Source organism: Oncorhynchus mykiss, chromosome 2, assembly GCF_057628025.1.
Source record: "Oncorhynchus mykiss isolate SJ-2025 chromosome 2, ASM5762802v1, whole genome shotgun sequence".
NCBI lineage: Eukaryota > Metazoa > Chordata > Actinopteri > Salmoniformes > Salmonidae > Oncorhynchus > Oncorhynchus mykiss.
The window spans coordinates 57,403,273-57,427,699 of NC_143023.1; the positions used below are offsets into that span (position 1 = coordinate 57,403,273).

A 24,427-nucleotide genomic window follows, 5' to 3' on the forward strand; every position below is an offset into this window, starting at 1 on the left:
TAAATCTTTCTATGTTTACCCGTGTATGCTTGCTTGCTGTACGACACGGAAATAATTTCCTAATGAATGCAATCAAGTCATCATCATCATCATCATCATCATCAACATAACCCACTCTTCGGTCCAGGCTGGACAGTGTGTAGGGTGTGCCTGCCACCTGGTGGTCTGTCGAAGGGGTGTATGGTCCTACAGTCATACTCCACCCCAGGGTCTGGGTCACTTCCGGAAAACAATATGCACACCCAGTCACCCCTGTAGGGCAGCGAGAGAGGGTCAGAGTCAAACGTTCTCATCCTATCCAGGGGCTTTCCCTATTACATAAACTGTCGGTACGGTTATTGGTTACATATTTCATATTGTAGCTCTTTGAACATTGTCAACAATGCCAACCCAAGACAGTTTCTGTTTTGCACCACAGTATTCTAGACATTCATTAAATTGTATCCACACTTGTAACATTTGCGGGATGTAAAAGCTCTAATTGATTTTTTTATTTTTTATAAATCATTATAAAACGTTTCTAAACACCAGAAAATAGGATCTCAAGACGTACAGTGGGAAGCTTAGAAGGGGTGGTACATGGCAGGAGAGGTGGTAGACCTTGGGCAGCCATCACAGCACAGCAAGTCGCCTCCATTCAAATACACAGCGCAGAAATCCTCACTCTCCATCCCTGTTGTCCCATACCCCTTCTCAGGCTGCTCATTGGACACCCCAAAACACCCCTCAATGTCCTCCCCTTCTTCAGTCTCTCAATCAAATTCCAATTTTGTTTCCGATTCTGACTTTGGATCCAACTCTATTGACGGATTCAGTTCTGACTTTGGGTTTGGCTCCAGGTCTGATAATATTTCCAGTGAATCTTAATCAGATCCAGATTTCAGACCTGGATCCCAAACAGACTCAGACTAACTCTGATTCAGGTTCAGATTCAGACTCCAAGTCCAGTACTAGATACTGTATAAAGTCAAATGTATAGAATTGGAAAATAAATGCATTACTCTATACAGAACTGGGACAGATCAGCTTTGTTGATGGGCATGGAGGTAAGCCATTTCAAACTAAATCCCAGGCAATTAACAGGGTAATGTGTATCCTCTCTATCCCAGTTTGATTTGAGGTGGCCGAATCGTAACTTGAGAAACATCCATTAATTTAACAAGAAATTCATGCAACTCTTTCATTGATATTGAAAGCACCAATGTATTTGTTTACACTATCGAAACATAGAAGTTGAAAAATAAGGACACAGCTGATATAACCTAGAGGATTTAGGGAGAAGGGGGAGTGGGATGAAGTGAAGTAGAGAGACTGTTATTGAGAAAATAAGGTTGTTAACGAGACTGTGTTCAACAGGAATCTGTGTGTGTGTGTGTGTAGTGTCACCTGGTGTCCACACTAAGTGGCTACAGAGTACTTTATGCTGAAAAACAGACACATGAGGACAAACAATATAAGATAATGTCATTATAAGACTTTTACATTACCAGATCACAAATGAATACATAAATACCACTTGAAGCTTGATGATGACTTGATCATTTGAATCCGTTGTGTAGTGCTAAGGCGACAGTTGGGGAGGTGTCAGGTTCGCCTCTGTACTTAAAGTGTGATTATTCCAACTCTCTGTGAAATGCTGCAGATCTGCCCGCAGACGAGGTAAAGACACATATCCACACAGGAGAGGTGGAGAGAATTTGACAGGTCAAGGTAGCCTTCTTCCTCCAAACTGTGCAGCAAGTTGAAGTACTGACATGTCACAGCACTCCAAACATCTCCCCATAAGCGTTTGTTATTGCAAGGCTAACACCCAGGGAAATCATGACTTGGCAGCAACAGGGGTTTGATAGTCCAGTGAAAATGGCTGAGTGTTTATGTGGTGTAAATCTGAAAATCAGCAGCTGACATCTTTAGGTTTTTTAAATTAATGCATGTGAGACAGGTTCCATGTACAACAAGACAGGCAGAGATGGAGGAGAGAAAAAGAACACCGGACACTTTTGCCAGAAATAAAGCTTCCGCGGCCTGTTCCTCGGACAGTGAACATACATCTGGCAATATCGACATTTTTGACCCCTTGATCAGCTCGCACTCTGAACGTAAAGAAAACAGCTTATTTTTTTTTATAGATATGAAAACTAACATATGACCGTTCAATCTAAAGCAGCAGAATTCATTTTCAGGATATGTCAATACAGCACAGAAAGCTTAACACCACACTGGTATTGTGGTTGTTCATTAGGTGATGGGAAATATGCAATATGAATACAAAATAATATACTTACCTTCCTTGAAAATCCATATATACTGCCAAAGATGACAATGTTGTATCTTGAGAAAAAACATTGGAATTAAAAATGAAATGTTTAACCTATTAACCTGCTGTCACGCCCTGACCTTAGTTATCTTTGTTTCCTTTAGTATTTTGGTTAGGTCAGGGTGTGACAAGGGTGGTTTGTTTAGTTTTTGTATTGTCTAGGGGTTTATTGTAAGTCTAGGTTTTTGTATGTCTATGGTTGCATAAATTGGTTCTCAATCAGAGGCAGCTGTTTATCGTTGTCTCTGATTGGGGACCATATTTAGGTAGCCATATTCCTTGGGTATTTTGTGGGTTCTTATTCTATGTTTAGTTGCCTGTCTGTACTTCTCATATTAGCTTCACGGTTCGTTTTGTTAGTTTGTTCAGTGTTCTTTCTTTAATTAAAGGAGAATGTACGCTTACCACACTGCGCCTTGGTCTCCTCCATACGACGACCGTGACAGAAGAACCCAACAAATAAGGACCAAGCAGCGTGTTCAGGAGGAGCAGTCAGTATGGGCATGGGAGGAAATATTGGATGGAGCAGGACCCTGGACGCAGCCGGGGGAGTATCGCCTTTCTAAGGAGGAGATAGAGGCAACGAAAGCGGAACGGCGATACTACGAGGAGAAATTACGGAGAATGGAGGAACGGCAACGAAATGAGGGTACGCGGCTAGCACGGAAGCCAGAGAGGCAGCCCCAATAATGTTTTTTTTGGGTGGGGGGCACACCAGGAGATTGCCTGAGTCAGGTTGGAGACTTGAGCCAACTCCTCGTGCTTACTGTGGGGAGCGTGTGACTGGTCAGGCACCGTGCCCGGTGCGCTCTATTCCAGCTCCTCGCATTGGCCGGGCTAGAATGGGCATCCAGCCAGGAAGGAAGGTGCTGGCTCAGCGCTCCTGGTCTCCAGTATACCTCCTTGGACCAGGATATCCTGCACCGGCTCTGCGCACTGTGTCTCCGGTGAGTCTGCACAGCCCAGTGCGCCCTGTGCCAGCGCCCTGCATTTGCAGCGTGAAAATAAACATCCAGCCAGGACGGGTTGTGTCAGCTCTACAATCCAGACCTCCAGTGCACCTCCACAGTCCAGTACGTCTTGTGCCTGCTCCCCGCACTCGCCCTGAGGTGCGTGTCACCAGCCCAGTACCACCAGTGCCGGCACCACGCACCCGGCCTCCAGTGCACCTCCACAGTCCAGTACGTCCTGTTCCTCTTCCCCGCACTCGCCCTGATGTGCGTGTCACCAGCCTGGTACCACCAGTGCCGGCACCACACACCAGGCCTCCAGTGCGCCTCCAGGGTCCAGTACGCCCTGTTCCTACTCCCCGCACTCGCCCTGAGGTGCGTGTCACCAGCCCGGTACCACCAGTGCCGGCACCACACACCAGGCCTACAGTGCGCCTCGGCAGTCCAGTACGCCCTGTTCCTGCTCCTCGCACTCGCCCTGAGGTGCGTGTCCCCAGCCTGGTACCACCAGTGCCGGCACCACGCACCAGGCCTACAGTGCGCCTCGGCAGTCCAGAGCGTCCGCCGACAGTACCCAGTCCAGAGCGTCCGCCGACAGTACCCAGTCCAGAGCGTCCGCCGACAGTACCCAGTCCAGAGCGTCCGCCGACAGTACCCAGTCCAGAGCGTCCGCCGACAGTACCCAGTCCAGAGCGTCCGCCGACAGTACCCAGTCCAGAGCGTCCGCCGACAGTACCCAGTCCGGAACCTCCGCCGACGGGCCACAGTCCGGAACCTCCGCCGACGGGCCACAGTCCGGAACCTCCGCCGACGGGCCACAGTCCGGAACCTCCGCCGACGGGCCACAGTCCGGAACCTCCGCCGACGGGCCACAGTCCGGAACCTCCGCCGACGGGCCACAGTCCGGAACCTCCAACGACGGGCCACAGTCCGGAACCTCCAACGACGGGCCACAGTCCGGAACCTCCAACGACGGGCCACAGTCCGGAACCTCCAACGACGGGCCACAGTCCGGAACCTCTAGCGACAGTCCTCAGCCCGGGGTCTCCGGCGATGATCCGCAGTCCAGAGCCTCAGGCGATGATCCACGGGTCAGTACTACAAAGGCGGAGGGATCAGTATAAAGAAGGGGGGCGGCATCCAGAACCAGAGCCGCCACCGAGGTTAGATGCCCACCCAGGTTAGGTATGCGGCCGGGAGTCCGCACCTTTGGGGGGGGGGGACTGTCACGCCCTGACCTTAGTTATCTTTGTTTCCTTTAGTATTTTGGTTAGGTCAGGGTGTGACGAGGGTGGTTTGTTTAGTTTTTGTATTGTCTAGGGGTTTTTGCATGTCTAGGTGTTTATATGTCTATGGTTGCCTAAATTGGTTCTCAATCAGAGGCAGCTGTTTATCGTTGTCTCTCATTGGGGACCATATTTAGGTAGCCATATTCCTTGGGTATTTTGGGAGTTCTTTAATTAAAGAAGAATGTACGCTTACCACGCTGCGCCTTGGTCTCCTCCATACGACGACCGTGACACCTGCTTCATTATTTATGTATTACCAGTTGATGAAGAACAACTCCAATTACATACATCATTGAAAATGTGTCTATGAATAAGTAAGAATAAAAAAGTTAATAACTTCTTATATTTGATGGAGACATTATACATCTTAGTACCTTTATAAATGTATGATTTGTATCAATGTGGACGAGAGACAGGGGAGCAGGAAAATAGTATTTTTGCCGAGCAACGCAACGAAGCTGGATCATTCTGGCAATGATACCTGCACCATCTACACTCTGCAGAGACTCCCTAACTCTTCGCCATTGTACACGATGGCCCATTGCTCTGAGACTTCCTTTGACCATTCTAAAGCCCGCATGGGGCATCTTTGCCTTATTGACCCTGACTTTCTGGTCTAACTCTTCATCTGACATATCAGAATAGCATTCCCTGACAGACATATTGCATTCTTTCATCCTTCTGTAAAATAAGAGCTAACCGTTACACTGTCATGAAATGTGATTACTGTATATATTTACTATGAAGCAAATAGGACATGGCCTGCTTATGAGTTGTCATGAAAGTAAGTTAGATGACTTCAACTGAAAATGGCAAGAACAGGCGTTCGTAGCTAAATGTTTTTGGTTAGCTTGAGAATAATAATTGCCTGATTTATCATTCTACGGTATGTACAGTGCCTTGCGAAAGTATTCGGCCCCCTTGAACTTTGCGACCTTTTGCCACATTTCAGGCTTCAAACATAAAGATATAAACCTGTATGTTTTTGTGAAGAATCAACAACAAGTGGGACACAATCATGAAGTGGAACGACATTCATTGGATATTTCAAACTTCAACCTTGTTTTTTTTTTCTTGTTTTTCAGACACAAAAACAATAACAATAAAAACAAGCCACAAATCACTTGGGGTGGCAAGTAGCCTGGCGGGTAGGCGCATCGGGCCAGTATCTGAAAAGTTGCTAGATTGAATCCCTGAGCTGACAAGGTCAAACATCTGTTGTTCTGCCCCTAACCCATTGTTCCCTGGGTGCCGAAGACGTGGATGTTGATTAGCCCTCCGCAGCTCTCTGATTCAGAGTGGTTGGGCTAAATTGGTAAGATATATTTCAGTTGTACAGCCAACTAGGAGTCTCCCTTAATTTTAGACATAACATCAATAACCCATTGTTCCCTGGGTGCCGAAGACGTGGATGTTGATTAGCCCTCCGCAGCTCTCTGATTCAGAGTGGTTGGGCTAAATTGGTAAGATATATTTCAGTTGTACAACCGACTAGGAATCTCCCTTAATTTTAGACATAACATCAATAACCCAAACAACAGTACAAGAGACACAGCAACTCGGACCCCACTGAGCTTTTTATTTATCTGTGAAACAGATGGGGAGGGGGGACTATTTCACATAAATGGGATGCTGTACCTCAAGTTCCTTGTTTAATTGGCTGATGCCTTTATCCAGCTCCTATGATATAAGTATCTTCACCATTTTGATCTGGTCCTCTGCCTTCCACTTCATTGTCTTGATGCTTTCTAACCTACATAAATCACTGTATTACACACTAAGGCCCTCAGATTTACTTAAGTTTTTTTTTTTTTTAATAAGGGAATTAAATATTGCTAACCAAACAAAAATATAAAATGAAGGTGAAAAGAAAGAATAAGACAGGTAAAAGTACATAAATCAAGACAGTTTCATGTATAGGCGACACAAACCACAACGTAGCATTTCCATATGAGGCAGCTAAGCTTCAGCTACCCATTTGACCTCTGCTGGCATCTCTTCTCTACACTCACTCCAGCCGCGTCTGATTGACAGAGTTCTCCACAGCAGACATTTTCACTTCCACCTGGACTCTTCGGTTCTCCAGAAGCCTTCGCTGCTCCCGAGGGGCGTCTCTCGTGTGTATGTTGGCAGTGGAATTGTCGTGGTATGGCTGCAGCTGTATGTTGTTCGGGACACTGTCCATTTGGTAAGGCTGACGTGTTCATTTGTGCATCGTCTATAAGATGTGCCTGCTGTATGCCTACAATGGTCCAAGCCATCATGTGACTATTTAAGTGCAATTAGTCTATGTGAGCGATGGTACTACTCTTTGCTGGGGTTGGTGATAATGCTGGTGCATTTTCACAGAGCCACAAACCTACAGGTAGGATTGTTAGTTGTATGATGGGAATGGTGTTTGTTGGTGCACTTTTTGCACAACTACCTCTTCTTGCAGAGGGCACACACACTCTGGACTTGACTTGACATGACAGTCTGCACAGCACGGCAAAAGTAATAGTAAATTCTCAGTGTAAAATTTATTTTTGTGAAATCCATAACTCACAGGCACCTCCTGTAGATGGAAATGTAGTAGGCTGCATGTGGCTTACCGTAGAATGACATATTACAACTTACATTTTAATAGGATCTCTGTGTGGCTTACACTGTTGAACTGCTTGTGATGTAATACGACTGAGAACAACATCACAATAAGATAAATATGCTATACTGTATGTTAATCTTAAACAATACAGGGAAGTAGGCTACAGCATCACATAATGGAGCCTTAATATGAAGCCATCATCTGAGACGGGCTACTACTCCTATTGTCCCCTCGTCAAAACATATTAGTAACATGTCCAAAAAAGCAACCTCTTTAAAATGCATTACAGAGAAAATCACTCACGTGTTCCATCAAAGATAAATATAACAAGTGGTTTCAGTGGTGCTTGGAGAAGTAGACAGACTCTCATTTTGTTTAAAAATGTCCTTGACAGCCCACCTGGCAAAGGAAGGCGCCCCGTGCAAAAAAATATATAAGAAACAGTGACACGTATTCTGAAGGACCTAAAATGATAAATATTATATTGGTCTTTCACAGTCAGGCCAACCCAAGATGTACTGTGCAAGTAAGCTAATAGTAGGCCTATTATTGAAATAGAAAATGAGGCTGTCAACGGAGTCAGAAATTCACCAGTTTCTGTTTTTTATATATATTTTTTTCCAGGTTTTTGCTCTCAAAGTCGCACTTTATTATAAGTCCACTGCAATATTTAAACCACATCAGGTGACCACTTTTGAGGTCTGAGAAAAATCGAAGACATTTAGATTTTTGAGTGTAGTTGCCCTTTAATTCATGTCTGATAGCACCAACACTGTTGTTTGGTTAGCTGTCTTTCTGTAGTGCACATGAGATGGCGTTTGCAAAACAAATGGCCACTGGATTGATGCAAATAATCATCATATAATTCTGCCAGGTAGAATTTGACTCAATCATGGACACTCTTACTGACAGTTGTGACTGCTTCACGTGATGTATTGTTGTCTCTACCTTCTTACTCTTTGTGCTGTTGTCTGTGCCCAATAATGTTTCTACCATGTTTTGTGCTGCTGCCATGTTGTGTTGCTATCATGTTGTTGTCATGTTGCTACCATGCTGTGTTGTCATGTGTGCTGCCATGCTATGTTGTTGTCTTCGGTTTCTCTTTATGTAGTGTTGTGGTGTCTTTCTTTTCGTGATGTGTATTTTGTCCTAGATTTGTTATCCCAGACCGTCCTCACAGGAGGCCTTTTGGCTTTTGGTAGGCAGTCATTGCAAACAAGAACGTGTTCTTAACTGACTTGCCTAGTTAAATAAAGGTTAAATAAATACAATTTTAAAAAGGTAGTCATAGGCTACTTTGTAGCTCGTTAACATTTAATTGAAGGTTTTTGGGAAAGCCTTTCCAGAAGATTAGGCCTATCATTAGCATCGCTATATATTTTCCCTGTTCCTTAATTGTTTGAAACCTTGACATTTTACTTCAGAATATGGGGCAACAGGTAAGACATGTATTTATTTACCTTGCTTCAAAGTCCAACCATAGAAATGTTGAGGGAAATATTTTATAAACACTTCCTCTTATGCGCTCTCCTTTTCTATTGGTCTTCAAATCAACTTGCTTTCATTGTCTAGCATCCAAATACATTATCCCAATCATATTAGTAACCCATGATGATTTCATCTCCCCTCTCTAATTTTCTAATGGATATGGATATGGATATGGATATGAACATTTTAAAATGTTGTTTTCCCGCAAATAGAATGTTGGAACATTTGGGCTTATGCCTACCGCTATGCGCACATTGCTGCGCTTAAATTGTGAAGAAATTATATTTTATCAACATTTTAAACTAAACATTCTGATCTGTTCCATTACCCTTATTAATTGATACAGCATATGCCTCCACTACACTACTTTAATACACATCAATGGGGATTAAGAAGTGAGTACAGTATACACCATGCCTAGGCTACTGAAAGAACATGGGCATACCTTCGTATACCCTGCACTACACCACTGAGTGGGTTCTTCTTCAATGCAAAAAATAACTTGGGTTGAATTTAGTGTTGGTCTTCTTCTATGATATCATGGCGGTCGGCAAACAACCGTTTAAGTGCATGCCGCCACCTACTATGCTGGAAAATACGATACATCATGGGCTGCCCAATTATGTATTACCATGAAAATAAATTAACTTGGTGTTACTCCAATTGAGATCTTTGCTACAGTCTCTCTCTCTCTGCTACATGTGTGACATAAACAGATCATAGAGGAAATATCCCTTTCAATATTTCTGATTAATTAGAAATTACAGACTGCCTATTGACTTTTGCTTTCACTTCAGTTTGATGCAGGCCTACAAAGGTTAATCATTTGGTTTTGTTTGGGTTAAAAAATAAATCTCATTCAATCTAATTCAAGAATGAATATCACTGTTTCATAAACGAGGTCAAATGATCGATGTATATTCTGTATTCCTCTTGGTGTCCGTCTGATGTCGCTGTTGGTTTCCATGAAAGTTGTCGGGCAGTAAATCTCGTACAAAACCGTGAGATTTCAGATTCGCGTTCCTCTTTCAACTCTCCTCCAAGATGGTAAGTGTCGTCGTGCATACTTCTGCTGTAAAATTAGGTTGAAATCTATGTCCATCCTGTGTTGTACGAGTAGAAAAATCACAAATTTGTTTAGTTGTCATATATGTTATAGACATTGTCCCTATCCATTGTCATTATTAAGGAGAATACGGCAGAAAAACGTTGTAAACAGGCGAGCTCTCCCGAATATTGTACAGGCCTTTGCTTGGTAGCGACCCACGTTTACTGACAATGTTACAATTTCGTTCATTCTTAGTTCTGTCACGAAACTTAAATGAACAGTCCTTGTAAAATATTTTATATCGAAATACTTGCAACATCAGCCATTATGACCACATCTATGTTGTGGTAGTTTAGTTTACTAGCTAATCTATTAGTCGCTAACGTTGCCTGCCATAAGTAGGGTCGCGTGAAAGCGAAGTGGAAGCTCGATCGTATGTTTGTGTTCTATCTATCTCGTTCTTGCAACCCATCATGAATTATTCTGTTTGGTTGTTGACATGGATAAATGTCTCCTACATCTTGTCCAATCGTGATATTTATTTTGTTATACTAAAGTAAATTATGTCTTGCAGCCTACCAAGAAGACCAAGACCAGGAAGCTCCGTGGGCACGTCAGCCACGGACATGGTCGTATCGGTGAGTTGAGCATGGTCAACATTGGTGATACTTGTGGATAGTACTGGTAGCTATTGCAAAACGTGTGAACTGTTTCTCTCTTCCTAGGCAAGCACAGGAAGCATCCTGGAGGTCGTGGTAACGCCGGTGGCATGCATCACCACAGAATTAACTTCGACAAATAGTGAGTAGAGTACTTTAATATTTTTTGTTTTAGTAAGAAACGATGTAACATTCGTTGTGAACCTTTACTGTAGGTGTACACTGTATTGTCTGGTGGCTTGAGTAGTAAGAAAACATGATCAATGTTGTGTTTTTTAAGAGGGAGTGATCCTCAGCATAGTGTGTGACGCTATCAGAGACTCAGTCTCATCTTGACAAACGCCATTGTCTTGGTGTGCTAGAGTTCTCTAAGAGTGAAGACTGGTCCTATTCACCGACTGGCCCCTCTCATAGGCTAGTCACCCACATGGGCAGTTACAAGTGTTGATATTTTTGCCAACACCTCTAGTACTATAAGATGTTTTTTTGCTCACTTTACTTATGGCTGTAGGATGAAATAGTTCCTTGTCGCATTCATTTTGTGCGACAGGTTGTCTTGTCATGCTGTGAAGTTACTATTGACAACACATACAAAGTCCTGTGTTTATTTTTTGCTGATGGGTTTTGCTTTCTGGTGGATTTTCAGTCCCACCACTTCTGATGTCATCTGTTGATTACATTGTCATGACAGTGTTAAGACTGCGCTTCAACCTCATCACCAGTAAGAATTTGGTTTAATACAATATGCTTGGCGTGTCCTGTCTGGTCTCTGTGCTTCCACAGCCACCCTGGGTACTTTGGTAAGGTGGGCATGAGACACTACCATCTCAAGAGGAACACCGTGCACTGCCCCACTGTCAACCTGGACAAACTGTGGACACTCGTGAGCGAGCAGACCAGGCTCAACTACGCCAAGAAGCCCGAAGGCCCTGCGCCCATCATTGATGCCGTGCGCGCTGTAAGTATCTTCCCCAGAGCACCATATGTCTGGTCCCAGGTGACGGTGCTGGTTCATGCATATTCCCCTTTAAGTGTAATGGTTAAGGTAGATTTGGCTTTATTTGAGGAACAATTTGACTTGCCTCCGGTTATGGCAATGTAGATTTTTTTTTTAATATGACCAGTCTACTCTACGGGCCTTTTATTTAGCCCAATGCTAAAACCTGATTCAGGTCATCAGTCCCCTGGTTAGTAGCTTATAAATAGCTTTGTGTTCAGTGTGCCACACGGGTGATGCTGTCAGAGACTCAGAGTCACATCTTGACAAACACCATTGTTTTGGTGTGCTAGAGTTCTCTAAGAGTGAAGACTGTTCCTATTCACCGGCTGGCCCTGTAATAGGTCAATCGGCCACATGGACAGTTACAAGTGTTATACGTTGTTGCCAGGACTGTTCTAGAGCCATGTTTGAGCAGGAGCTCTTGGCCTTTACACGCTGTCATGCAGAATTATCTAACTTTGGGCTGTGGAGAACTTGCTTGTGTACTAGCTGGCCATTCAAACCTAACTGATGTAATGAAATCCCTAATTAGAGGCTTGCACAAATGACGGCCTGCTGCGGTTGTTGAATAACATGGGCTTCTTGACCAGTAGCTCCAGGGTGTCAATGGTTTAGACTTAAAAATCAGGTTTGTTGTAGCCATGCTGACCTCTGGCACTGAATCTTAGACTTGCATTGGTGTGAAAGGAGCTGCTATGAGGGGTTATCAAGTGGATATAGACGGTAGCTAGTAGTTTGAGATGGCCATGCATGTCTTTATACTTGCGTAACTGGATCTGCTGCCTATCGTTTGGAATCATTCATTTAGCAGATGCAGCATGTAGGGCCATGTACTTAATAGGACTGACTTTGTGGGAAGGTGGGTGACTCAATGAGAGATGTCAAACTTTTAGTGTAGCTGTGTTAAGCAATTTTGGTTCTGTCTCCACAGGGCTACTTCAAAGTGCTGGGCAAAGGCAAACTGCCCAAGCAGCCTGTGATCGTCAAGGCAAAGTTCTTCAGTCGACGGGCAGAGGAGAAGATCAAGGCAGTGGGAGGAGCCTGCGTGCTGATGGCATAAGCTCCTGTCAATGTTTTTTGCAAGAATAAACTGTATAAATTGGATTGGCTTTGTCTTGTGGTCTGTTGAAGATGTAAATGTTGTCTGAAGCTTATCTCACACATTGTCAGGTAAAAGTTGTTGCGCAAGGAACTGAGAATGTATTGATTTGCTGCATAGCATGCCTTTGCCATTGGTCACTAACCCTGTTCCTGGTAACTACCGGGTGTGTGGACTTGTTCCAACTCAACATGTACTAATCTGACTAGGCTAATTAAGGTGTTAGAGCAGTGGTTCTCAGTTGGTTTTGCCTCGGGACCCAAGTTAAACAATGTCACCCATTATTTGCAGCACTTTTTTTGTCGCCTAAATGCAATATGGAAAAAATATTTTTACTGCTGTATTGATAGTAACTAGCAGTTATATAAAATGTCATTTTTGCCCATGTTGAATGTTACTCACTGGTTTGGAACAACAAAATCTGCTAAATGGTGCTAATAGCTCTTGAAAATGGAGTGAAATTGTTCAGAGATTAAGTTATTCAATAATACGTAGTCTCGGTTTTAAATTCAGATGTATTTTTTTCATTACATTTATACTCGTCACTGACACCAGTTGAGAATAGCTGTGTTTGAGAGATTGCTGCCTGGACAGATTCACTGATCTACAAATTGCCTTGAACACATTAACTGGATAATTGGATGAATGAGGTGTCAGTGTTTGGCTGGGTCAACCTGTACCCAAATGGACCAGGGTTTGATTACTGGTGAATCAAATGTGTTTAACTTTATCTGGGCAAGACGGTTAAGAATAATTTCTTATTTACAATGATGGCCAAACACGGATGACGTTGCCCTATGGGACTCCCAATCACGACTGGTTGTGATACAGCCTGGATTCGAACCAGGGTGTCTGTAGTGGTGCCTCTAGCACTGAGATGCAGTGTCTTAGACTGCTGTGTCACTCTTTTGGCAGTTATTTTGATCTCTAGACTTGTCTGCTATAAGTTGGCATACCTATGTCGTGTGGTTATTTTATATCTTTGTGAAAGTGGTCTGTTACATACGTATATTAAAACAACCTAAAAGAGAGAACATTTAACTATTTTGAGTCTAGACATTATTACATCCAACATTCTAACCATTTCACAGCACATCAAATGACGATTCAGGCCATGAACAATGCCCATTTTTAAATAATGTTCAATATTTGAAAAATTATTCGAAGTATAGTGACACTTGTCATAATACAGGGCTAATTTGCTGAGAGAATGAGCTGGTTTGAGCCAATCCAGATAAGGGCGGTGCCCTAGACCGGAAATGTGACGACGTAGTCTTTACCGCGCAAAAGTAACCAAAACAGGCCCAAGTGTTTGGGTAAGTAACTTTACGTGAATAAATTGTTTGTCTCGTCCATACAAATTCACAGGATAGGATGGAATTAATTCATGTTCAACATATTTTCGAATTTCTAGGGATCTAATGGAGTGTTCACTGCACGTTGCTGCTCTGTCATATGTATGATACGCAACCACATAATTAGAGCGCACTACAATCCAAGGGAGGTTGTGACGGCCGCGTTGTGTCACGTTAACAGTATGCTACAATTTTAGTCCTTGTCATAAAAGGGTCGTTTGTCAGTGTCTCGGGTACGGCAGAGATTTGACTCCCCGTGTTTTCGCATGGCAACACAAGCCTGGCAGCTGGAGTCATCACTGCGCCGCTCCGCCAGACTAGGCCTGGAAGTACTGGAGCGAGCGTCGAGACGGAGCGTAGACTGGACGAGTCCGTCTCCCAATACAACACCAACGGATCGCAACGCCGGGAGTGAGGTAGGCCTACGTGTAATTGTTTTTATGTCTTCGCTATCGTCTTTTCTCTGATCTCTTTGAACTATATGGGCTAATGAGTATTTTTGGAAACGGTGTCTTTATCATATCCCCAACTGTCCATATTTTAGGTTCTGGGAAACTCAGCCCACACAAGCCTGGATGATGCTTTTGAGACCATAGCGGAATTCATGGCTCAGACAACATATCAATGCAAGGTATTGTATGTGCTCCAACCCAATCCTATTGCCCTTATTTGGTGCATGCATTTGTGAATGCTGGGTGAATTTTTGTTTGTATTACAGAACTTTTACACATCGGAGAATGAGCCTATGGAAAAGGAGAGAACCCATGTGTGCAGATACCATTCTCAATCTCACCAATGCCCAGGGACCTCATTGCAGATCAGGAAACATGTAAGGCAAAGTTAGCCTTTTAAGTGCAGCAACCTGTCATATTGTACATTTAGAAGTTTAGGACAGATCCCATACATTCAAATGGAGAAAGTCAACAAAAACATTCCATTTGAAATGGCTTTACTTGTCATGTGTTTGAGATACTAAGATATGCTTGTGTTTCTCCAGGCACGGTCATCACCTGAGGATTTCCACATTGAGGTGTCACCAGGTACCTATGCGATTACCGCGGGAATGCAGGACTCGCAGCAACAGACCCGGCTAGTACGCATTAATGCAGGAGAGAGTATGAACCTCACCTTTCACCTCTAATCCCTAACCAATCCCCTTTGACTGTTCTGCTACAAATAACAAAACTGTCCAATCGGGAACGTTTACATATGTATTTTCAAGTGAGTCTTGTCTTCTGGATGAATTTGTGGCTTTCAGTAATACATTTATTAATTTGCTGCCAAATGAGAAGACATATTTTGATGATCTGATCAGGATTACATTTTTTATATTCAATTATTGTCTTATGTCTGCCTAAATGCATCACGTAATTATGTATTTTTTACCATATCAGTATAATAAAGTATATTTTATATCAATGGTAATTTGTTTTTGGCACAGTTTTTCTTGTCAACTCAAGCAAATGTTTAACAGCCACCTTCGAGGAAGTTGTTGCCCCTATTTCGAGTAATTCCTGTCCTAAAGTGTACATTCCTGTTTAGGTTCCACCTAGAAGACTGACGCAGGCTGCTAATACGCATTCAGGAATTGGGGATGGGATTGTGGTGATTTCCACGTGTAGCAGAGAAATATCAACAAATGGGGCACTGACTGACAGTTGTCAGTGTAACTAGCTAGCATGCTAACCTTAGCCAGCTCATGAAAGTTATGTGAGCACCATTTCAGTTGTGACAGGCAGACTAGCTCAATAAGTGAAATGTATCGATTATGGTAGTTTGTTAAAAGGGGAGGTGCAAAAACAGTTTTCACATTTTTTATTTGCTCCATGGCAAGGCGGTCAAGTGTAGGGTCGTCACTAGTTAACACGGCCATAAACCCTGTCTATTTCTACATTTTATTTTCTTAAAATCAGATTTTAAACTGAATTCTCATTTTAACCTTAACCACACTGCTAACCTTAACCTAACCTTAAAGAACAAAAAGCTCATTTTTGTTTTCATGAAGTTTTACGATGTAGCCAATTTTGACTTTATCAAGTGGAAACCCAAGTGTAGACTACAAAGAAAAGCTGTTTGGCTCTCCCGACAACTCTTGAATAGGGAACTTTGCAGCAAGTGTTTCTGATTAATAGACATTGCCATGCTGGTGGGTGGTAATGTTTAATTAAAACCCAGCCCTGAAATGACACGTAGGCTGGAAGTAATTTGCACGTCATCTCCATAGGAAAAGACACGCAAGACTCACGGAAACATCCGAAGTCACACGTTTGGATCTGGCACTTCAAGATCAAAAAATCATACTTTGACTAAAACTATGACTTATTGACTTACACTGTTGTGCAACATCATGGGTAAGCTCTGGGCATTGTATTTCTACAGGTGTGGGAGTTAAGACCCCACAAGATTCGTCTTCAATAGTCAAAACCATCATGTATAAACACCTGTGATCGTGTTGCCAGCGGTTAACTGCAGTCTCGTTTTTGGACGAGGTTTGGAATCTGTCAGGCCAAACACATCCCTGATGGTCACCCTCCTCTCACAGCCAGGAAGTGGCTGAAACATGGAGCTGTGATTAGGTGAGCCACTGATCTCGACGTCAGGGTAGCTGATTTCCATAGACTGGAATTTTCCCCTTGGTACTTTCTCTGAAAAATCAACAGACATTGGATCATATGTATGGTGTAAACATGCATGTTTTTCTTTTGGTTTGTTTGATCAGTCTTACGTTACTCTGCTTTTCCAATATACAGCTATTTTCAACATGCCCAGTAGCAGCATGTGCATAAAGAATCACTCAGTTTTAGCTGAGTATATTCAATACCTGGTTGTCTGTGCTGTGGCTCTGGATGGCTTCTCCTCCAGTACCTCCAGGCAGGTTGGCCGTGTTCTGGCCCCAGCTTGTCCAGGGGAGAGGGCTCTGTGCTGGCCAACAGGCTGACAGACTTTCCCCTTATGGCCCCAGCTTCCTCATCACCCGACAGGGATGAAGAGGATGAAGATGATGTCTCAGGTTCGACCTCTTTAGTTTCCTTGAGCTCTCCCAACTGGAGGTCCACCTTCTTCTCTAGCTCTGCCCGGTCTTGCCGCTTTTTCCTCTCTAGCCCCTCCCTCTCTCTCAGGCCACGCACATGACAAGGCGGAACTCTCAGTGGCCACCATGGCTGCATGATTTGACAATGGCATGGTCCACCTGCTGATGGACAGCACTGTGTTCCAGTGCAGTACAGATAGGGAGCCCACATGGTGCTGTGGACGTGGAGCAAATTGTCATTGCAGCATGGCGGCAGAGGAATTCGCTGGAGCTCCCTGACGATCCGCTCATGCTGAGAAGCAGGGATCCACACAGCTAGATCCCCAGGCACCTGCATCAGCCTACCATTCCACAGCAGCACCTGGAGCCCCTTCCCACTCTCTACTGCAAGGGCAAATACAGACCTCAGCTTAGAGTGCAACTTATAATATAGTGCCACACACTGGTCTTCTGTGCAGCCCCTACTTTGAGCATTACTGATATGAAAGGGGTGAAACATCTGTCATAATTCTCATATCCGGAGTCATGACTCTTTCACAGCGGGAGACAATGTAATAGTCAACCCTTCTGATCAAACCGCACCTTACCTGTCACTGAATCTCGTGTCTCCATTCCGGAGACCACTCTCCCCGGACCGTATCTCCTCAGGTCAGGTTCCCACGGGGACAACACTGCATCCCCAGGGACCAGACAGTGTGTGTGGGCCTGAGTGTGGTTCAGCATGTCTGGAGAGCAGACTAGCTGCTGTTGCTGGGACATCCTCATAGCGTGATCGTCTCCCCCTTCGGGTCTCCTCGTCCCCGGCCTGTCAAACTCAACCACGTACACTCCTCTTCGACCCTGGGGGACAGAAGAAAATACATTTTTGCTCATGGCATCGGGAGGCAAGGAACCAAGCTCAATTGGCACATCATTACAGTATATTCACTGGTAGGCTAAAGATAGCAACCCAACATCTTACATAAGCCTCTCATGGTGTTTGGTGCTTTCATTTTTGAATGATATTGTGCTTAGGCGATATGATAATAATATTCAATATCTTTTAAAAGATGACATGCGTGAAGGGATGTCTGCTTGTTACCTGGACTAGCTGCGTTACAGTGCCCAAATAGTAAAGGCCATCCAGCTCCCTCCTGGCCAACACACGGCAGCCTGGGAGAAACTCTGTGCTGCATACCGACAGGGCCCTCCCTGACAACACACAGCTACTAACTGGACAGAAGGGATTACCAAGCATACACCTGCAGCACAACCACAATAAATATGTTTTAATTTTTTTACCTCAGTGGGAACCAGAGTGCAGAGTTGTAGCCAATGACATGTCTATACACATCTTAGATACCGTACATAAATCCGGTCCATAAAAGCTTAGATACTGTACACACAATAGACAAATTGTCCCAGAAATGCTTGATTATTTTGTGGTTATAGCAAGTGGTTTACTAGCCTGGGTACCAGTCTGCTGAGCTAATATTCAACTCCTTGTACTCTGTGTGATGTGCCAAAGTGTGTTGAGCATGATGAGTGGAATGTTTGCTAAACAGACTGGTATCCAGGCTAGTGGTTTACAATCCCAGTGTATACATTGTATTCTGTGTGAGGCTGTTTGAAATTTGGTAATCCAGGAGACCAACCTGAGAGGAGATAAGGGCAGTAAAGGCTGTAGTGGAACAACAGAGGTGGACTGACTGCAGGACTTCACTGGAGAACAGGTCGGCACTGAGGGCTGGCTCTCAGCAGTGTACAATGGAATCACCTGGAAGCACACACCCAAGACTTTAATCATAACTCCCTATTCAATGTTTTTTCTTTTTGTGACTTAAACTTAAGAGATTTGGGAAATCACATTTCTTGTTAAATTCAATACTTTTGCTGGACCAGCTCACCAGTTTGTTATAGATGTAACAGTTGCTAATGTGTTAAAAAAAAAAATCTGGCTCTACAGATTTGTGACCGGCCACAAACAACAGGTACACTACCAAGACAGCCTCTCAGACTGGCAGGAGCTGGTGGGAGGTGTGGCTCAAGGAACTCTTCTGGGCCCTCTCATCTTCCTATCAGTCATTGGCAGCACAGCCCGGGATGTCAACAGTAGGTGGAAACACACTATGTGGCCAAAACGTATGTAGACACCCCTTCAAACTGACAGGTGTATAAAATCGAGCACACCGCCATGCAATCTCCATAGACAAATATTGCCAGTAGAATGGGGCAGCAGGGTAGCCTAGTGGTTAGAGTGTTGGACTAGTAACTGGAAGGTTGCAAGTTCAAACCCCCGAGCTGACAAGGTCTGTCGTTCTGCCCCTGAACAGGCAGAACGAACACTGTTCCTAGGCCGTCATTGAAAATAAGAATTTGTTCTTAACTGACTTGCCTAGTTAAATAAAGGTAAAATAAAATAAATAAAAAATAAAAAAAATGGCCCGCACTGAGAGTTCAGTGATTTTCAACATGGTACCGTCATGTCTGTTCATCAAATTTCTGCCCTGCTCGAGATGCCCCGGTCAACTGTAAGTGTTGTTATTGTGAAGTGGAAATGTCTAGGAGCAACAGCGTCTCAGCCACGAAGTGTTAAGCCACACGAGCTCAGAACAGGACCGCCGAGTGCTGAAGCGCATAAAAAATAGTCTGTCCTCAGTTGCAACACACTACTGAGTTCCAAACTGCCTCTGGAAGCAACCTCAGCACAAGAACTGTTCGTCAGAAGCTTCATGAAATGGGTTTCCGGGCCTCCTGAGTGGTGCAGCGGTATAAGGCACTGCATCGCAGTTGCTAGCTGTGCTAGATGGTTCGAGTCCAGAATCTGTCCCAGCCGGCTGCGACCGGGAGACTGTCTATACACATGGCGCACAATTGGACCAGCGTCGTCCGGGTTAGGGAAGGGTTTTGCCGGCGGGGATGTCCTTGTCCCATCGCAATCTAGTGGCGACTCCTGTGGCGGGCCGGGCGCATGCACGCTGACACGCATGCACGCTGACACGGTTGCCAGGTGTACAGTGTTTCCTCTGACACATTGGTGTGGCTGGCGTCCGGGTTACATTTTACTTGCTCTTATCCGTGAATATTTTGTATGCTCATGGATTTCAGTGTGTATTGACTGCTATATGAGTGTAATAATAACAAACTTGGCTACTGTCTAAAATCACACTGACACAATGAAATCTGGTGGAGGTGACCTTCCTTCTACTAACCCCGACAATGGCTAATTAATCAAGTAAGTGCTCAATGATGAGGAGTGGACACTCAAATTCATTAAGACTCAATCACTGTAAATGAATCACCAACTCTCATGGTCCCCCACCTGCTCTACTGCCCCATCCATCCCGACAGGGAGAACATAACAGCTCCCTCTTGTGGCGTGAGTCAGACACTGGATGAAGTCCTGAGTCCTGCTGTCCAGAGAGCTGCTGCTCTGCTGCTGCTTAGATAGCGACAGGTGGAACACATGGACTGGCCTCTCCCCTGCCATGGTTGACAAGGCCCGGAGGAGTTCCTCTGGGTGGTCAGGGAGACCGGTGGTGACCAGGTGGACAGCATGGCAGGCTGGGTCGCTGAAGGCTGTACTCAGGGCAGCCATGAGGTCCCTACCTGGGCTGGAGCTGAGGGAGTGAATCCAGGATAGAGCCTCGTAGACAGTGTCTGGAGCACAGGGCACCATGTGCTCAGACCAACGGGTTACCTAGGGTTGGGCAACATGGGACAACAATGGTAAAACCCAGGAAGGAATGTATAAGGTGTTCATAATGCATCAAAATGCTGAGCAGAATGTGACAAACCGTTAGCCATACGCCAGGGTTGGGAAAAAGGCATTTTGCTACAACTCGGTATTGAACCACTGCATTATCTTCCCTAAACACACTCCTCACATGTAAAACACTCACACAGGCATATTAGTCACCACTAGCCGGCCTCCGCCCAGTACCCTGCCCTGAACTTAGACACTGTCACTAGCCGGCAACCACCTGGTACTCTACCCTGCATCTTAGAGACTGCTGCCCTATGTACAGTTGAAGTCAAAGTTTACATACACTTAGGTTGGAGTCACTAAAACTCATTTTCAACCACTCCTCAAATTTCTTGTTAACAAACTATAGTTTTGGCAAGTCGGTTAGGACAAAAGTAACTTTTCCAACCATTGTTTACAGACAGATTATTTCACATATAATTCACTGTATCACAATTCCAGTGGGTCAGAAGTTAACATACACTATGTTGACTGTGCCTTTAAACAGCCTGGAAAATTTCAGAAAATTATGTCATGGATTTAGAAGCTTCTGATAGGCTAATTGACATAATTTGAGTCAATTGGAGGTGTACCTGTGGATGTATTTCAAGGCCTACCTTCAAACTCAGTGCCTCTTTGCTTGACATCATGGAAAAATCAAAAGAAATCAGCCAAGACCTCAGAAATAAAATTGTAGACCTCCACAAGTCTGGTTCATCCTTGGGAGCAATTTCCAAACGCCTGAAGGTACCACATTCATCTGTACAAACAATAGTATGCAAGTATAAACACCATGGGACCACGCAGCCGTCATACCGCTCAGAGAGCGCCATAAAAAGCCAGACTATGGTTTGCAACTGCACATGGGGATAAAGCTCGTACTTTTTGGAGAAATGTCCTCTGGTCTGATGAAACAAAAATAGAACTGTTTGGTTATAATGACCATAGTTATGTTAGGAGGAAAAGGGGGGAGGATCGCAAGCCAAAGAACACCATCCCAACCGTTAAGCACGGGGGTGGCAGCATCATGTTGTGGGGGTGCTTTGCTGCAGTAGGGACTGGTGCACTTCACAAAATAGATGGCATCATGAGGATGGAAAATTATGTGGATATTTTGAAGAAACAAGACATCAGTCAGGAAGTTAAAGCTTGGGTCTTCCAAATGGACAATGACCCCCAAATATACTTCCAAAGTTGTGGCAAAATGGCTTATGGACAACAAAGTCAAGGTATTGGAGTGGCCATCACAAAGCCCTGAATCCTATAGAAAATTTGTGGGCAGAACTGAAAGAGTGTGTGAGTAATTAGGCATACAAACCTGACTCCGTTACACCAGCTCTGTGTGGAGGAATGGGCCGAAATTCCCCCAACTTATTGTGGGAAGCTTGTGGAAGGCTACCCATAACGTTTCACACAAGTTAAACAATTTAAAGGCAATGCTACCAAATACTAATTGAGTGTATGTAAACTTCTGACCCACTGGGAATGTGATGAAAGAAATAAAATCTGAAATAAATAATTCTCTCTACTATTATTCTGACATTTCGCATTCTTAAAATTAAGTGTTGATCCTAACTGACCTAAATTTCAGGAATGGTGAAAAACTGAGTTTAAATGTATTTGGCTAAGGTGTATGTAAACTTCCGACTTCAGCTGTACATAGTCGTTGAACACTGGTCACTTTAATTAATCATGTTTACACACTGTTTTACCCACTTCATATGTTTATACTGTGTTCTAGTTGAGGCGCATCCCATAGAACTACTGCTGTACACACCTTTTCTATTCATATACTGTCTACACACACCATCATATACATATTTATATTCCGGACTCTGACATTGCTCATTCTGATATTCCTTATTTTTATTTTTGAGATGTGTGTATTGTTCGGTATTATTGCACTGTTGGAGCTAGAAACAGAAGTATTTTGCTACATCTGGGATAACATCTTCGACCAATAACATTTGATTTGATGATAATGCTTACAGCATTAACATTGTGAGTTGCACAGTACCTTGTATGAGAAGCCTATGATGTTGAAGAGCGAGTCTCTGAGGGATGCCTTGTTCAGCAGGGTCTGGATGAGCAGGCGCTTCACTGACCCCAGAGCAGTGCTCATGGCCTCTGAGGTGTCCAATACAAAGGACACATTCCTGTTCCTCAGGCCCAGGAACAATGGAAGGAGCCTCCTGTGAGGCTCACCAGGTGACTGGGAGACAGACACCATCCTTGACCTAGATGTCAAAGTATTAATGAAGATACCTATTGAAATGTCTCATATTAGGCCTACATGTTGTGTATACTGTATCCTCAAAGTATAAGAGACATATAAACCAAGATCTGTAAACAAACAATGAAAGGAATAAATGAAGAGCTCCCTCCTAAAAACAATTCTGCAGTGACAGGGATGTTTTCCATATATGATTTAAAAATATATATTTATTTGAGGCAGAAATTAATTATACTTTCATTGTTATACGTTTAGCTGTTTAATAGTATCAAATGATAGGCTACTGTACCTCTGTGAATCCCCAAGAGTGTTCTTGCCTGTCTCTAGTCTGCAGATAGCCACTAAACTCCATTGTTTACTTGAGTTGCCATGGAGACGTCTGGTTGAATGTTATCGTGGCCTCATTGGGCTGCATAACTGTCAGTCAACTAGTGAAAGCTGAGTATTCTGGTCCCAGATCTAGTGCTGCATAGCCAACTCCTAGGGTCTTTGTCACAGGAACGAACATACGAGTTGCCTATACAGCACAAACAGATATAGGACCAGGCTAAAAGCGATGAGATGGTAACGTTATATAACACAGACGTTACAACTTGGTTGCTTAGTCTTAAGGTAAATATATGGCAAATATGTTGTGTCTCTGTGAAAAGGAAGCCCTGAAAGATTTGACTGGCCTGTGTTTGTCTTTGAGGATTATGCTATCAAAGTAAAATACAGCCTTTATTGGCTTCATGTTAGGAGCCCCTGGATACTTCTTGTTCCTCCACCGACTCTTCTTGGGCACTTTAATTACGTGAAATTACCTTTAATTGCTTTCTTAACTCACTTAGATTGACATTTCATGAGCGTGGCTGCCAATGTTGAGTGTGTTAGATGTGTTAGAGGTAGCACTCAAAAGATGTTGCATCCATTTTAGAAAATGAGACCTTGTGTCAAATAAATAGAATATTACAAAAATAGAAAAAAAAAACATGAGTTGGTCAACTTTTATTTCTAAGTGCTGCCTTACTGCTACATACAAGTGATAGGAGACAATGTACAGTAACTGTAATGTAATGACAGAATAAATTACTTCCACTTGGATTTCTTCACATTTTATTGTGTTACAAAGTGAGATTAAAATGGATTTATTTGTCATTTTTTGTCAACAATCTACACAAAATTGTCTGCAATGTCAAATTGGAAGAATTATTTGATATAGTCGTTGCATAAGTATTCAGCCACTTTGTTTAGGGAAGCATAAATTAGCCTAGAATTTGGCTGAACAAATCACATAAATTACAATGACTCACTCAGTGTGGAATAATAGGGGTTGACATGATTTTTGAATGACTAACCCGTCCTCTGTCCCCCATACATACATACATACATACATACATACATACATACATACATACATCTATCTGTAAGCTCCCTCATTCAAGTATTGAATTTCAAGCACAGACTACAAATACCAGGGAGCTATTTGAAAGCCTCATGAAGAAGGGCAGTGATTGGTAGATGGGTAACAACAACAAATCAGACATTTCTTATCTTTTTAAACATGGTCAAGTTAATTATTATGCTGCGGATTATAGGATTATATATTAAACCACCCAGTCGCACTAAAGATACTGTCGCCCTTCTGAACTGAGCTGCAGGACAGTAATT

At 43.6% G+C, this 24,427-nt stretch overlaps 3 protein-coding genes and 2 non-coding genes across 8 annotated transcripts; 4 read left to right on the plus strand and 1 right to left on the minus strand.

The window, feature by feature from the left end:
* Nucleotides 1-7,944: 7,944 nt before the first annotated feature.
* Nucleotides 7,945-12,439, plus strand: rpl27a (ribosomal protein L27a). The gene is made up of 6 exons (XM_021566755.3): nucleotides 7,945-8,014; nucleotides 9,601-9,675; nucleotides 10,251-10,314; nucleotides 10,402-10,477; nucleotides 11,119-11,293; nucleotides 12,267-12,439. The coding sequence occupies exons 2-6, from the start codon at nucleotides 9,673-9,675 to the stop codon at nucleotides 12,393-12,395; spliced, it is 447 nt and encodes a 148-aa protein (XP_021422430.1). The 5' UTR covers nucleotides 7,945-8,014; nucleotides 9,601-9,672; the 3' UTR covers nucleotides 12,396-12,439.
* On the plus strand, nucleotides 10,649-10,778 carry LOC118944169 (small nucleolar RNA SNORA3/SNORA45 family). The gene has a single exon (XR_005039481.2). It is a non-coding gene; the product is annotated as a small nucleolar RNA SNORA3/SNORA45 family (small nucleolar RNA).
* Nucleotides 11,575-11,705, plus strand: LOC118944168 (small nucleolar RNA SNORA3/SNORA45 family). The gene has a single exon (XR_005039480.1). It is a non-coding gene; the product is annotated as a small nucleolar RNA SNORA3/SNORA45 family (small nucleolar RNA).
* A 1,231-nt stretch (nucleotides 12,440-13,670) lies between the features above and the next one.
* LOC110492414 (A-kinase interacting protein 1) lies at nucleotides 13,671-15,214 on the plus strand. Of its 4 annotated transcripts, none has more exons than XM_021566735.3 (5): nucleotides 13,671-13,750; nucleotides 13,987-14,205; nucleotides 14,334-14,420; nucleotides 14,508-14,618; nucleotides 14,787-15,214. In XM_021566735.3, the coding sequence occupies exons 2-5, from the start codon at nucleotides 14,056-14,058 to the stop codon at nucleotides 14,928-14,930; spliced, it is 492 nt and encodes a 163-aa protein (XP_021422410.2). In that variant the 5' UTR covers nucleotides 13,671-13,750; nucleotides 13,987-14,055; the 3' UTR covers nucleotides 14,931-15,214. The 4 variants fall into 4 exon arrangements, with proteins under 4 accessions (XP_021422410.2, XP_021422403.2, XP_021422417.2 ...); XM_021566728.3 differs by having other exon boundaries at nucleotides 13,677-13,750; nucleotides 13,849-14,205; XM_021566742.3 differs by having other exon boundaries at nucleotides 13,680-13,750; nucleotides 14,002-14,205.
* A 719-nt stretch (nucleotides 15,215-15,933) lies between these two features.
* On the minus strand, nucleotides 15,934-23,271 carry LOC110492272 (uncharacterized). Its single transcript, XM_021566455.3, has 8 exons — nucleotides 23,067-23,271; nucleotides 22,562-22,781; nucleotides 20,122-20,499; nucleotides 18,455-18,576; nucleotides 17,902-18,061; nucleotides 17,408-17,660; nucleotides 16,611-17,204; nucleotides 15,934-16,434 (listed from the first exon to the last, which is right to left on the minus strand). Exons 2-8 carry the CDS (start codon nucleotides 22,772-22,774, stop codon nucleotides 16,217-16,219), a joined length of 1,938 nt encoding a protein of 645 aa, XP_021422130.3. The 5' UTR covers nucleotides 22,775-22,781; nucleotides 23,067-23,271; the 3' UTR covers nucleotides 15,934-16,216.
* Between the last annotated feature and the right edge of the window lie 1,156 nt (nucleotides 23,272-24,427).

Bases quoted from the DNA above. Each gene is read 5' to 3' on its own strand.
- LOC110492272 (XM_021566455.3), bottom strand. From the start codon at position 22,774: ATGGTGTCTGTCTCCCAGTCACCTGGTGAGCCTCACAGGAGGCTCCTT. The intron at 18,062-18,454 runs GTTGGTCTCCTG...GTTGTGCTGCAG, and splicing joins CTGCCCTTATCTCCTCTCAG to GTGTATGCTTGGTAATCCCT. The intron at 17,661-17,901 runs GTAACAAGCAGA...TCTGTCCCCCAG, and splicing joins CTGTAACGCAGCTAGTCCAG to GGTCGAAGAGGAGTGTACGT.
- rpl27a (XM_021566755.3), top strand. The intron at 10,478-11,118 runs GTGAGTAGAGTA...GTGCTTCCACAG, and splicing joins AGAATTAACTTCGACAAATA to CCACCCTGGGTACTTTGGTA. The intron at 11,294-12,266 runs GTAAGTATCTTC...CTGTCTCCACAG, and splicing joins TCATTGATGCCGTGCGCGCT to GGCTACTTCAAAGTGCTGGG.
- LOC110492414 (XM_021566735.3), top strand. From the start codon at position 14,056: ATGGCAACACAAGCCTGGCAGCTGGAGTCATCACTGCGCCGCTCCGCC. The intron at 14,421-14,507 runs GTATTGTATGTG...TTTGTATTACAG, and splicing joins AGACAACATATCAATGCAAG to AACTTTTACACATCGGAGAA. The intron at 14,619-14,786 runs GTAAGGCAAAGT...GTGTTTCTCCAG, and splicing joins CATTGCAGATCAGGAAACAT to GCACGGTCATCACCTGAGGA.